Source organism: Eucyclogobius newberryi, unplaced genomic scaffold (genome assembly GCF_026437365.1).
Source record: "Eucyclogobius newberryi isolate DKJ021-1_F unplaced genomic scaffold, fEucNew1.0.hap1 SCAF_2, whole genome shotgun sequence".
Classification (NCBI taxonomy): domain Eukaryota; kingdom Metazoa; phylum Chordata; class Actinopteri; order Gobiiformes; family Gobiidae; genus Eucyclogobius; species Eucyclogobius newberryi.
This window is the reverse complement of record NW_027315834.1, coordinates 6,443,153-6,459,604: the sequence shown is the minus strand read 5'-3', so window position 1 is coordinate 6,459,604 and position 16,452 is coordinate 6,443,153. Positions and strand designations below refer to the sequence as shown.

Sequence of the window (16,452 nt, the reverse complement as noted above, 5' to 3'; positions counted from 1 at the left end):
TTTTTAGATGTCAGATACAAACTAAACATTTAGCAATATGTATGTTTGTAGTCAGACAGTAGCAAGTCGGGGACAATAAAGGTTAATCTAATCTTTCACATTTTTGTTGTGTTTTGAGCTCTTACAGGAGAAAATGTATTTTGCCACTCACTGCTAAAATTCAGAATGCGTTGATGTTATCTGCATAACCACTATACTTGTTACAGTCTATTTTAATATATTTTTTACAATAAGTTTTACACCACTATTCTTGTTTTTCAAAGTGATAAAAAATAGGACGATTACCATAGCAATTAAGAATTCAAAACAAAGTAGAATCTCTTTTGAATGGTGAAAAGTCCTCAAAATGTTGCCTGGAACCCATGAATAGCACCCCTGCATTCTAAAAGCTGTTTGAGATGACAGCAGCCATAATTCCAGTTTCCGTATCCAGAAATGTTTAAACAGTCTTTTACATCAGTGACATTTTCTTGTTATATTTATTGAAGCACACTCTCGGGAGTGACTTCATTAAATTCTAAATTCTGAAAATAACCCAATAGCAGGATGAACCTTTAGAAAAGTTGAAGTATTTGTATTTTAAAGCCTTAATCTCCAGTTTATTTCCTTTTGGTCAGTCTCCCTGTCTTGCTCTGTCTCCCAAACCCTCTCCTTAAGAAAGCCTTAATACCTCAGATTAGGATCATGTTAAATCCTTTAATCTTCCACAGTAGTAAAGGTGCCGTTTCCCCCTCAGGATTATTCTAAACGTAATACCAGCTCACATGTTCCACTGCTGTAAGGAAATGTACTGCTTTAATGGAGGAAATACACTTTTCTGTTACGTGTTGCTTGAAACTCGTGTGAGGTGTGCTTCACCAGTGGTGCAGTGGTTAAGAGCATTGCACATGTGTGGCTGCTACCACTGCAGTGGTATGGGTTTGATTCCAGGTGTTGACCATTTGCCAAATGTCTCTCCTCTCTCCCTCCCCATTTTGGACTACAATCCTAACCCTTGTCCTGTCGAATAAAGCCTAGGCCAGAAAAACCTTTTAAAAATAAAATAAATAGGGTGGGGCCATACATCAAATGCATTTTATTAATTTGTGTTTTAAATAATTGACAATGTAAACAGCTAAAACCTAAGGCCTCTAAGGGATTTACAGAAAGACAAAAGCCATTGAATTATTAACAAATGCTGAACTGAGTTGAATTGTAAAAGCTTAGAGCAAACAATTTACAATAAACATAAACTTTGTGAAAGGTAGGCATATTAAAGTGTTATGAGCTTCCCCTGTTTTGCAGTCGCTGGTGACTTCGATTAAAACTGTAAGACATATACGTCCCAAAAGATCTTTAAAAAGACATTATCTTTTCATGATTCAAAACAACGGCGACACTCACGTCACTGTTGCAGAACAAAGCAAAAGGTTTGGATGGAATGTGACCCATCCCTCCTTGAGGCAGAAACATCTCTACGATAACAACACAGAGGACAATTAACCCTCACAAATGGCTCCAAGGAGAAGTGGAATTGTCCCACTGAAGCCAACATCTCTTCGTTCTGCTGGATGGAAAAGTTTCTCAAAGACAAATAGCTATATTTCAAGTTCAAACTGACTCCATGTTTCACTATGTGTTCTAAATCTGTGACTAAATCATTTGCCTTGAGAACTGTGTTTGAAATGTGTTATGTTTATGCAATATTTTCCATAATGTACATTTCCTCATTACCTGCTAATGATGTGTATTAATATTGTATCTATTGGTACATGTCATTGTGTTGGTTTGAGTTAAAATTGTAATTAGAAACAATAAGATTGATTGAGAGTTAAAGCCAGTCTTAAGGTCAGTGGCAGGACAAAAAGACCACTGCAAGCCCCTCTCCCTCTCTCACAGTGTAATGACTAATCCCAGAGAATACATATTACATATTGGTGCCACTGTGTGAGGAGTAAACAATACTAATGTACTAGTAACTGATTATTCAGTTCAATTTATGTTTCATTTCAGCCATATTGCTTAGCTCTACTGAATAAAGTTTTATCTTATTTTATCTTGACCCCATTTAAAAGAAACAACAGAAATTAAAGCCGCAAGCGGCATCCAACGGCCCTCGCGGGCCGCCGGCCTTCCGACTCTGCTCTCTGCATTTTACAGAGATGGCGCTAACGCAATTGTCTAAGAACTAAGACAGCGACACATTGGACATGTACAATGCTGTGCTTAACCAGTGCAAATGAACACAAATGTGGGTCAAATGTGCAGCTCCAGCGCACAGAGACCGTGACACTTGGAATAAAAATATGGATAACTTTTGATGCTCCGCTTGTGTAGATTATTTTCCCCAAATATGAGTTTGATCGAGCTATTGCCCACAGAGGAGTTCACTAAAGTGTGAAGCATAATGTTTTTGATGAGGATACAACCTTGTAACATGGTTAAAGGATCATATCTCTGTATTTACAACATGCCTTGGTGGAGGTCTGCACTCTTCAGTTTTCCACGTCCAGTGTTGGGAAGTAAATACATGTACCCAAAAATACGTATACAGAAACTGTATTCAAGTACACATACTCTTTCTCAGAATGCAGTTCCTTTTCTAAACTCAGAGGGAAACATTGCTGTATTTGACCATAACATTTCGGCTTCATACACTGAATTAGAGAAAATAGGAAACGCAGCTCTTATACTGAATGAAAGTGCAATTTTTCCTTCTCTAATTTATGATAAAGATTTTCTTATCTTATAAATAAATACAGAATAAACTGCTGTTTTGATTCAATATGTCATGTCATTTAAAGGTGGTATGGACGATTTTTTTCAGCAATTTTTTTATCATATTTCCTCGTGGCGTGGATAAATCATTTGTCCTGCCACGTATCAATCATAAAAAGCACCTATCGCTCACCTGCAGCCGTGTCAGGCTCGTCCCCACGTTTCCGCGTGCCTAAGTGCATGGATCTATCATAATATAGTTCCCTCAGTGTACGGGGCAAAATGAAGACGGAGAAAGACAGTTCGAGCTGACGCAGAAGTGGACAGAAATCTACGGGAGACGAGAGATGCGATGCGCTCCGTTGCGCTAATAAACAAACGCACATGTGTGTTGTATCGGTCCACACGGGGGAGTGCGCATGCGCACTTACGCCTGCGTTCTCAAATCAAAACAAAATAAACTTCTCAAGATCTAAAAAACCTTTTAAATGTACTAAGTAACATTTCCACGTCTGTGTAGGTATCTGTACACCTGAACTGACACCACTCAATATAAACATACGTGGGAGCGTTTAAGGAGGTTAAGTTACGCTTCTTGCCTTCAAAATATAGAATAAGTGCATGAGCCACTGTGTTCCATCAAACCAAACTCTTTTGTCAAATTGTGTGCCAATAAAAAATATAAGAAATAAATAGCTTTTTTACAGCCTAGTAATAGTTGTGGGGACTTGCACAAAATGTGCAGCAGGTGAAAGACTGAGTCCATATTCATGCATCAGCAGGAACAGGCACATGGACTTTTAATGTGATTTCTGATGTGAAATGTTCATATCACAGACGTGTTTCTGCTCAAACTCAATATGCGCTCGCTATTTTCATAGTTTAAGTTGATCTTAGTGACAAATGATTCATGTAGTGACTCAAATGAGGTCATTGTGTTTGTCACAGTCACATTAGTGTGTTCACTGTCATGTTCATACTTTATCACACTCTGACCTGTGTTTTTACCTGTGGCTGCTGAGCTGTCCAGGTTTGTAGAGGATGTTTTCCTCACAGAGCATCATCACAGAAGTTAGTTTTGTTGTTGTTAGCTCCACTTTTAGCACAACTCTAACATCCACAAAACCGTCTTCTTTCTTTCTTTCACGTGTGTTCTAAAGCCACACGTCTCTGTCCTAGCTCAGACCTCTGTAAAGTGCGCAAACGCGTGTCTTACTTCTCTCAGCACTTCTCCCTCCGCAGTACACACAGCAGTGAAGAGCCGCGCAGGGGAGGGGCGGCCACCAGCGGCATTGTGGGACATGTAGTTTTAGCGCTAACAACGGTTATGGATGTAACTACGGTTCTATGATTTATTTATTTTTTTTAAATATTAATTCAAAATGTTCGGCGGGCCGGATGTTTGACACCCCTGGTTTAGACCAAATAACATAATACATAACAAAAAGCATTGCATTGCAAGTATTCAGTATTCAGTAACAAAATACATTTTCTATGCAAGGTTCCAGTTCAAATCAAACAGTTATATGACCCAACTCTGCTTAAGACCATATGCGTCTGTTATGTTTATGAATGTGTCAAATATTTTAACATCACGCTTTACTCATTATCATTTAACACTTAACTGGAATAAAACATGCCTGTAGTTCTGCTGAAGTGCGGATGCTAGACATGCTTTTCACTCAAGGGCTTTCCGGAGAGGCCGACTGAATCAAATGGAGAGGGAAGAGAGAGAGAGTTTGGAGAGGTCTTTTAAAGTGGCCATTTCATCTGTGCTAATTGATAATTTTCCATGACTAAAGCGCCAACCACTGGCCTTTGAGTGGCTCGAGCTGGAAAATGGTATTGTATGCTGATTTCTGCTGGATTAAAGACGTGAGAAGCACAACTGGACCTCTATAAATTTAAGTTTGTGAGGCGCTGGCAGCTGAGGGAAGGGACTACATGGAAGCCTGGCCTTTCTGCAGGCTTGGCAATGTAATATTAGTTATAAATTAGATGTGTGCTGTTGAGAAAAGCACTGTGCAAAATTTAAACTCATTGCATTAGAATTTAATCAGAATTATTTGTTTTAGTATAGACAACGCAATTATGAGATTATTGAGTTAAATGACTACCACCAATCACTAGAAACGTTGAATCATTAAAGAAGAGCTATTGTGCTTTTATCTTCCATAGTTCTAATCTACTGTACCCATTGACCATGATGTTGTATTTTGTATTTTAAATTGCAATATTGATCTTAAACAAGTCGGCTTATTTCTGCTGAATCACTCGAAATACAACTTGGGTTTAAGGGAAAACAATATAAGGTTAAAAACTCTTAAAAATCGATTTTTCCATAACAGGTCTCCTTTAAAAACACACTATTTTCACCATTATTTCCACCATATAAAACCTGTGATGTATTTGCCTGCAGGATTATGAGTACTATTAAAAGTGAAGATGCAGTAATACATGTACTGTACAGGGCTGCTCAATAGAGTTTTCAAACAGCACAAATACATTTTCTTACAACCCCAGAGTAGAATAAAAGAGTCATTTTGTGTAGGAAAATATTTTACAAAAAATATTTCCACTGATCTACATAATCTAAACAATATCTAAATGAGTGTTAAATCGTTGTTACTTTTACCCATTTTCAGTTTGCTATTTCTTTTGGCTGGTAATTTAAAAATAAATAAAAATAAATAAAAAGTGTGTTTATTTAGTGAACTAACAAATGCGATCTTTCTATGAACATTGTCTGTGCCTGTGATTGTGTCCTACTGACTGCAGTGTGGTTCCAGTCTTGCATACTTGTATGTGACTTGTGTTCTGTGCCGTGTACTGCCTCCCACTCTGGAGCCTCTGGACCTCAGCGTCAGAAGTACATCACACGTGTACATGTACCGCTCACACAAACGAGGTCCTGTCTTTGAGTTTACTCCTAATGACGCTGTCTGTGTTGCAGGTTGTTCAGTGCCATCCTCGAGCAGGCCACAAAAGGCGACGGGGCCACTCCCATCGGGGGCAAGGCAGCGGGCTTCGACGTCAAAGCCCTCCGAGCATTCAGAGTCCTCCGACCGCTGCGCCTCGTCTCCGGAGTGCCCAGTAAGGACCTAGAGGAAAAATATTCTTCTGACAAATTTGTGTTTTGGAGATTAGGATTCAGTTCACATTTCCAACACCTCAAGCAGCCTTAAGACTGAAATATAAACTGCTGAAATAATCCAAGAATTGCATTTTAGAACATGTTTGTCGAGGTCTAAACCACAGCGTTAGCAGCTTTTGAACAGAAAATTATGCTATATTTAGTAGATATCAAAAGTCAGTTCTAAATTAACTACAGTCATTGATAGATAGCCAGTGTTGATCAGATTATAAAAGTAATTAAATGAATAGAATTAGATGATGTCATAATCTCAGATGGAGGGCGGGGCCTACATAAATCTACGGGAGATTTGCTGTTTTTGAAAGAAATATCCAACATTCTACAAATCCACAAATGTTGAAATGTTCTATCATTTGTTAGTGATTTACTTTATACACTTGTCATATTAATCTTATGTTTTAAAGTTATTTCAACTGACAACAATCACATATTTGGAGTTGAATGATGACACCAATTTCAGAGGCAATTGTGGACAAATAATTTCACTTATGTGTGTTTATGTTGACAGAGAAGATGTACGATGATAACTTTATGCCAGTTTTTGTTTCAAGTGAATAGGTCCAGTGATTAGCTCAATTTTAAACTAAAGGAGTTCTGCTATGTAACCAATTACTACTCTGATCACTATATGTTCACTATATTACTTAGTAACTGATGACTGATTACTTAAAAAGGGAAGCATACAGAATAACTTGTGAAAAGCATGAAATCTTTCCACTTTCCACTTCACTTCATAGATTAAAAAGCTTGCTATTGTGCACTTAGAAAGCAGTCCATCCCAACGTTTTAGTCCTATATATTACGTAGTCCTGTTTGTTAGCTATAATTGTGGTTTGTGTATTTTAATTTACAGTCGCTCTTTGAACACGACTGCGGTTCAAAGCGTGTTGCTCCCTGACTGAAAATGGACAACGCCGCTTCTTACATTACACAGCATTAAACTCAGAATGATTTCCGAGTCTCCCGCGATGCTGTTGTTAGTTCAGTGCTGATCCGTGTCGAGCACCGAAAGATGACATCACTAAAACGCATCTTTTATACATGGATCTATTAACATTACAGGTTTTTATAGAAGATATCTATGAATAAAAGATATATTTTGGTCGGGAAAAAGTAACGTTGCTACAGCTAACTATGATCTAATTACTCTGTTTTAGATGATAACGATTAGGTTGCTGTGTTACTAAAAAGTCATGTAAATAACACTATTAAATATTTGATTGACCCCCTAAAGAAGAAACTCAGGTATTGCGATTCGTCGTTACTTTGTACCTGTAAGTACCACCAAAGTAAATCCAAAACCACTGCACTGCTTGGGGATCAGGTGTGTGCTGAGATGGGCTGAGCAGCTGGAGAAATGAACCTGAGTTTGGCCTGATATTGCTGTTTTATATGTCACACACGAGGAGGTTACTCACTCGCACATACTTCAGAGTGCTGTCTGTCAAAACTGTCGATAATCCACAGGAGCTGGTGCACCTGAGAAAGGACAGGTGAGTGCATTAGGTGGTCAGGATAAGGTCAACAATCTGCTCACGTTTAAACTCTAAATATCGCTGTGAAATTTACAAGGGTTTTAATGTAGAAATCTTTTAGGATTAACCTGATTGTTGACACCATGAATGAAGAAATTGTCTTTTTTACGCTTTTCTATTATGCCTACACTTTTAAAAAAATTAATATCATATTGGATTAGTTTGAATACATTTATTTTGAAGGAAAACTATCCATCAAGAAAAAGCTGCAAGGTTTCTTCAATTAAATCAGTCATGTGTTGATTGTTAAATGAATTTGCCCTGATGCCAACACTGCAAAAAGTAAAAAGTACGACTAAAGGAACGGGATGTACACGTGAGCTCTGTGTCCTCAGATTTAAACATGTTCAAATCAAATACGGCTTCTCATTCGCTGATCCTTGCTTTTTGCAGTGGTGCTGATGTTTGTGTGTGTGCCTCAGGTTTACAGGTGGTGCTGAACTCCATCATCAAAGCCATGGTGCCGCTGCTGCACATCGCTCTGCTTGTCCTCTTCGTCATCATCATCTACGCCATCATCGGCCTCGAGCTCTTCATGGGCAAAATGCACAAGACCTGCGCTTTCAGACACACAGGTACAGACAAGACACACATGTTTACAGACACACAAGTACGGACAAGACACACATGTTTACAGACACACAAGTACGGACAAGACACACATGTTTACAGACACACAGGTACAGACAAGACACACATGTTTACAGACATACAGGTACGGACAAGACACACATGTTTACAGACACACAAGTACGGACAAGACACACATGTTTACAGACACACAAGTACGGACAAGACACACATGTTTACAGACACACAGGTACGGACAAGACACACATGTTTACAGACATACAGGTACGGACAAGACACACATGTTTACAGACACACAGGTACAGACAAGACACATGTTTACAGACACACAGGTACGGACAAGACACACATGTTTACAGACACACAGGTACAGACAAGACACACATGTTTACAGACACACAGGTACAGACAAGACACACATGTTTTCAGACACACAGGAACAGACAAGACACACATGTTTACAGACACACAGGTACAGACAAGACACACATGTTTACAGACACACAGGTACAGACAAGACACACATGTTTACAGACACACAGGTACAGACAAGACACACATGTTTACAGACACACAGGTACGGACAAGACACACATGTTTACAGACGCACAGGAACAGACAAGACACACATGTTTACAGACACACAGGTACAGACAAGACACACATGTTTTCAGACACACAGGAACAGACAAGACACACATGTTTACAGACACACAGGTACAGACAAGACACACATGTTTACAGACACACAGGTACAGACAAGACACATGTTTACAGACACACAGGTACAGACAAGACACACATGTTTACAGACACACAGGTACAGACAAGACACATGTTTACAGACACACAGGTACAGACAAGACACACATGTTTACAGACACAAAGGTACAGACAAGACACACATGTTTACAGACACACAGGTACAGACAAGACACATGTTTACAGACACACAGGAACAGACAAGACACACATGTTTACAGACACAAAGGTACAGACAAGACACACATGTTTACAGACACACAGGTACAGACAAGACACACATGTTTACAGACGCACAGGTACAGACAAGACACACATGTTTACAGACACACAGGTACAGACAAGACACACATGTTTACAGACGCACAGGAACAGACAAGACACACATGTTTACAGACACACAGGTACAGACAAGACACATGTTTACAGACACACAGGAACAGACAAGACACACATGTTTACAGACACACAGGTACGGACATTACACACATGTTTACAGACACACAAGTACGGACAAGACACACATGTTTACAGACGCACAGGAACAGACAAGACACACATGTTTACAGACACACAGGTACAGACAAGACACACATGTTTACAGACACACAGGTACAGACAAGACACATGTTTACAGACACACAGGTACAGACAAGACACACATGTTTACAGACACACAGGAACAGACAAGACACACATGTTTACAGAGACACAGGTACAGACAAGACACACATGTTTACAGACACACAGGTACAGACAAGACACACATGTTTACAGACACACAGGGACAGACAAGACACTCATGTTTACAGACACACAGGAACAGACAAGACACACATGTTTACAGACACACAGGGACAGACAAGACACACATGTTTACAGACACACAGGTACAGACAAGACACACATGTTTACAGACACACAGGTACAGACAAGACACACATGTTTACAGACACACAGGAACAGACAAGACACACATGTTTACAGACACACAGGTACAGACAAGACACATTTTTACAGACACACAGGAACAGACAAGACACACATGTTTACAGACACAAAGGTACAGACAAGACACACATGTTTACAGACACACAAGTACGGACAAGACACACATGTTTACAGACACAGGTACGGACAAGACACACATGTTTACAGACACACAGGTACAGACAAGACACACATGTTTACAGACACACAGGTACAGACAAGACACACATGTTTACAGACACACAGGAACAGACAAGACACACATGTTCACAGACACACAGGTACGGACATTACACACATGTTTACAGACACACAAGTACGGAGAAGACACACATGTTTACAGACACACAGGTACAGACAAGACACACATGTTTACAGACACACAGGTACAGACAAGACACACATGTTTACAGACACACAAGTACGGACAAGACACACATGTTTACAGACACACAGGTACAGACAAGACACACATGTTTACAGACACACAGGTACAGACAAGACACACATGTTTACAGACACACAGGTACAGACAAGACACACATGTTTTCAGACACACAGGAACAGACAAGACACACATGTTTACAGACACACAGGTACAGACAAGACACACATGTTTACAGACACACAGGTACAGACAAGACACACATGTTTACAGACACACAGGTACAGACAAGACACACATGTTTACAGACACACAGGTACGGACAAGACACACATGTTTACAGACGCACAGGAACAGACAAGACACACATGTTTACAGACACACAGGTACAGACAAGACACACATGTTTTCAGACACACAGGAACAGACAAGACACACATGTTTACAGACACACAGGTACAGACAAGACACACATGTTTACAGACACACAGGTACAGACAAGACACATGTTTACAGACACACAGGTACAGACAAGACACACATGTTTACAGACACACAGGTACAGACAAGACACATGTTTACAGACACACAGGTACAGACAAGACACACATGTTTACAGACACAAAGGTACAGACAAGACACACATGTTTACAGACACACAGGTACAGACAAGACACATGTTTACAGACACACAGGAACAGACAAGACACACATGTTTACAGACACAAAGGTACAGACAAGACACACATGTTTACAGACACACAGGTACAGACAAGACACACATGTTTACAGACGCACAGGTACAGACAAGACACACATGTTTACAGACACACAGGTACAGACAAGACACACATGTTTACAGACGCACAGGAACAGACAAGACACACATGTTTACAGACACACAGGTACAGACAAGACACATGTTTACAGACACACAGGAACAGACAAGACACACATGTTTACAGACACACAGGTACGGACATTACACACATGTTTACAGACACACAAGTACGGACAAGACACACATGTTTACAGACGCACAGGAACAGACAAGACACACATGTTTACAGACACACAGGTACAGACAAGACACACATGTTTACAGACACACAGGTACAGACAAGACACATGTTTACAGACACACAGGTACAGACAAGACACACATGTTTACAGACACACAGGAACAGACAAGACACACATGTTTACAGAGACACAGGTACAGACAAGACACACATGTTTACAGACACACAGGTACAGACAAGACACACATGTTTACAGACACACAGGGACAGACAAGACACTCATGTTTACAGACACACAGGAACAGACAAGACACACATGTTTACAGACACACAGGGACAGACAAGACACACATGTTTACAGACACACAGGTACAGACAAGACACACATGTTTACAGACACACAGGTACAGACAAGACACACATGTTTACAGACACACAGGAACAGACAAGACACACATGTTTACAGACACACAGGTACAGACAAGACACATTTTTACAGACACACAGGAACAGACAAGACACACATGTTTACAGACACAAAGGTACAGACAAGACACACATGTTTACAGACACACAAGTACGGACAAGACACACATGTTTACAGACACAGGTACGGACAAGACACACATGTTTACAGACACACAGGTACAGACAAGACACACATGTTTACAGACACACAGGTACAGACAAGACACACATGTTTACAGACACACAGGAACAGACAAGACACACATGTTCACAGACACACAGGTACGGACATTACACACATGTTTACAGACACACAAGTACGGAGAAGACACACATGTTTACAGACACACAGGTACAGACAAGACACACATGTTTACAGACACACAGGTACAGACAAGACACACATGTTTACAGACACACAAGTACGGACAAGACACACATGTTTACAGACACACAGGTACAGACAAGACACACATGTTTACAGACACACAGGTACAGACAAGACACACATGTTTACAGACACAAAGGTACAGACAAGACACACATGTTTACAGACACACAGGTACAGACAAGACACACATGTTTACAGACGCTCAGGTACAGACAAGACACACATGTTTACAGACACACAGGTACAGACAAGACACACATGTTTACAGACACACAAGTACGGACAAGACACACATGTTTACAGACACACAGGTACAGACAAGACACACATGTTTACAGACACACAGGTACAGACAAGACACACATGTTTACAGACACACAGGAACAGACAAGACACACATGTTTACAGACACAAAGGTACAGACAAGACACACATGTTTACAGACACACAGGTACAGACAAGACACACATGTTTACAGACGCTCAGGTACAGACAAGACACACATGTTTACAGACACACAGGTACAGACAAGACACACATGTTTACAGACACACAGGAACAGACAAGACACACATGTTTACAGACACAAAGGTACAGACAAGACACACATGTTTACAGACACACAGGAACAGACAAGACACACATGTTTACAGACACAAAGGTACAGACAAGACACACATGTTTACAGACACACAGGTACAGACAAGACACACATGTTTACAGACACACAGGTACAGACAAGACACACATGTTCACAGACACACAGGTACGGACATTACACGCATGTTTACAGACACACAAGTACGGACAAGACACACAGTAAAAGGAGAGTACGTTTACAGACACACAAGTACAGACAAGACATGCATTTTGTTGAAATTTGGGTTAAAACATCTGGAACAATAATAGAGCGATTGGGGCCTCCAAAATGTCTCAGCCCCAGGGCCCACATATACCTTTAGGCTGCAGGCTGTAGTACTAATTCTTACTCAATTACTTAACAAAATTAAACTTCTTGGAGAGGTTTTCAGATACTTTTCCTTGTCCATTTGAGTAATAAACAAAAACTTTATTACCTGTCTTTCATCACTAGATGCAAGAGCAAATGATATTACAATACACACAGTTTGTAGTATTGCTATTATTGCTGATTTAGAAGGACGTTTGGGCAAGTTTTCTCCTTTCTCATCAGTCTTTCAGTGCTTTATATTTAAAATAGTCTGTGTCAGCCATCAACTGAGCTTGCTCTTTAAACTGTTTAATGATCACCATTCATTAACTATTTACGACATCATTTAGATTTTGTACAGCGAACGATTGGGGCTATAATTGAAACCTCCATGAATCATTGAAACAGGTCCCACTAAGGCCCTGGAGGTATAAATGGACTTGATTGTTGTTATGGCGTTGCTATGGGTCCCATAAGGGTTATTAGCTGTGGACCGTCTGAGTGCGAGGTTGTAGCGTACATCGCCCCAGACAGCTTGTTTTGGATAATTAGCACGGCACATTTACACATTGATTTTTCTCTCCTCTTCTGTGTTTCTTTTAACCAGTTTAACCTGCATTTAACCTCCATGAATACTCAATCTTCTCATATTTAATTGAAAACCATCTCTTATTGCATCAGACCCATCACTCACCCGCACATTTCAGTTCTGTTTTGCATTTCAGGTTAATTAATTTCAATTGAAACTAGAGGTGCTGATGTTATAGGCACTGATTTATTTAGTGATGTAATAAATTAATTGCTAATAGGGAACCAAAATAAATTGGGCCAAGCGCTATTATTTTTTGCTGTTATTCTGCCTCAACTGTAATTTTTAAAGGTTGAAAGTTTCATGCTTTTAGATCCATTATTAAAGCGAACAAGCCGATATGCGCATCTTAATATGCGTAAATACCAACAATCAACGCCCCATTTCACAGCCCATTCACAGATCAATATGGATACAGTCATGAACAGAGTCAAACACTCAGATAGCCCACCTTTCAGATGCCAATTCTTCACAAAGACTTGTTTTAATCCTGACTCCCAATCAATGTAGTGACAATATAATCCAGTATGTGTTCCGCTTTCTTGAGTTCAGAGTATTTAAATCCATGAATGGTCAGAGTGGACACAAACAGGAGCGTCACTCTGCAGTCAGATTTGAAAATGATACAATAATTCTTCATTATTCAAATCAACTTCTGTGTGTGTTCCAGGCCTAAATGCAGAGGAGAAGCCTGCCCCGTGTGCTCCAGACGGGGGCTACGGTCGCCACTGCATGCGGAACGAGACGGAGTGCAGGGTGGGGTGGGAGGGGCCAAACGACGGCATCACAAACTTCGATAACTTCGCCTTCGCCATGCTGACCGTGTTCCAGTGCATCACCATGGAGGGCTGGACGGACGTGCTGTACTGGGTGAGCCGCTCGCCAAAACTGTGTGTGTGTGTGTGTGTGTGTGTGTGTTTGCGACAAATACCCAATTCATACTGATGATCATATTCATAAAGTCAGTGGCACCAATAAGTTGTGTAAATATTGGCATTTTAGAATTCAGTTATTAGTGTTGTAGAAAACATTAGCAAGATAGTTATTATTATATTTCTTGAATTGGATGCCAAATAGGATATTTCAGTAGATGTTAAACAATATTAAGCCTCTGTATAAAACATATACAAAAAAATTGCTAAATGTTTTAAATATGTAGTTCATGTGGCATCTCGGAAACAGAATGTAATATTACCAATGATAAAATCACTTTTAACAGTGTTTAATATAATCAGTAAAATGGAGAGTCTTCTCAAAACATCAGCGTTATTTGTTTTCTTGTGAAAATCTGTTGCCATTATGATATGTATAACCGACAAACTGCAAAGCCACAAATGTATAGTTCCGTTGTAGTAACGTCAAAGAGTTTAAATTATATTTAAGATGTGGATGTTGGGCATTGGTCGTCCATGTGCATTTTTAAACGTGTTCTCGAGGACCGCATAAAAGCAGCATTAATATAACCTTATAACCTTATATTTACCAAAAAGCATCACTTCCAGCCACTTGTTTATACTCCAAAACAGCCTCACCTTTATTGGGAGAAATTCTAGTTGTGTGTTTTAGGATTTTGAAAGCAATGCAATTTTGACACATGTTGATTAAATATTAAAACAAAATTCAGTTCATATTGGAAATCATTCAAATTGTGTTAAGAATCACACCCGGCACATATAATATTTAGTTTGAAATGTTGGATATGTGTAGTTTGTGTGAGTGCATTTGGACACTAGGCGGAGAGCTTACTGGCTCCACACCCTGTAAACCGGTCTCCACTCTTCTGTACACACTCCTCATCTATAATTCACACTGTTTACTTTCACGAGAGCTCGGTGCTGTCTGCTTTTCACAAAATAAAAGAGTTTGTTGTAGAAGAGCTTATGTTTGATTAAGGTTTATTATGTATTTTGAATTTTAGTGGGTTTTGGACTAAATGTAGAAGGGTCACAAGAGAAGATAGTTCTGCTTCTTCTCCGCCAGCTATTCAAATTTAGATATTATATTTTGAATCACAGACATTAATAGACAGTCTGTTTTAAACAAGTGTACTAATCAACTTTAAGCAAATATTTAACAGTAAGTGTATATTAGTAGAGTAAGGTCAATCAAACGAGAAAAGTGGAGTGAAAATCTGCTACCCAGAATTAAAATGATAATAATACTATATATATAATGAGGAGATGCTAGCAACTAAGTAATATAAATCACTTCTATCGGAATTTAATGTAAAATTATTTTTATGTTATTGAATCATTTATTTAACTATTACCGATTTTGACTGGACACAACACTAACAAATGTTGCTCTCCATATTAAAGTCGCCTAATGAACTGTTGATTTCATATTTGTGTCATTTATCTGCTCTCCTCACCAATAACATCACACATCAGAAATGTCAACATAAAGATAGTTAGCCTTTTGCTCAGATGCCAGTTTTATGTGCTAATTAACATCCCAAAAATTACTTTTAGCATCGCTTTCACCTAATCTAAATATGGTTGATGAGATTATTCATAATTTAGATGTTTGCGGGCTAATGCTAACTGCTAAAAGAAAACATAGTCCTCACGTCTTTTAAATTTGGAAGGCATCATTTGCCTGAAAAGCATGTGACTTATATGGTTAAAAAGTAAAACACTCTGATGTCCAAATTACAAAATGAATGGAATTTGAATTAGATAATAGTAAGCCAAAAAATAAGATAAAACTTCTGTTTAAAAAGTGAGAGGTGACGCTGCGTTCTTTGGCTAATGGCTAACGGCTAACGGCTAACTCTTTTCACTGTAACTATGTCTCATTCACCAGCTGTTTGAACTTTTTCAATTTCTTCTAACACTGGTTTGTTTCTTCACTGCACTCTGTCCATCTCCCTCTCTTTTACTCTCTTTCTCACCTCTTATTCTCTCAATCTATTCCTAT

At 39.3% G+C, this 16,452-nt stretch overlaps 1 protein-coding gene across 1 annotated transcript in view; it reads left to right on the top strand.

Annotated features, from left to right (window-relative positions):
* cacna1c (calcium channel, voltage-dependent, L type, alpha 1C subunit) overlaps positions 1-16,452 on the top strand; it is a 305,644-nt gene that overhangs the window by 201,119 nt on the left and 88,073 nt on the right. Inside the window, exons 5-7 of the mRNA XM_072455203.1 lie at positions 5,651-5,790; positions 7,809-7,961; positions 14,204-14,403. Of these exons, the coding sequence (XP_072311304.1) occupies positions 5,651-5,790; positions 7,809-7,961; positions 14,204-14,403 (493 nt within the window). The remainder of the gene's footprint in view (positions 1-5,650; positions 5,791-7,808; positions 7,962-14,203; positions 14,404-16,452) is intronic.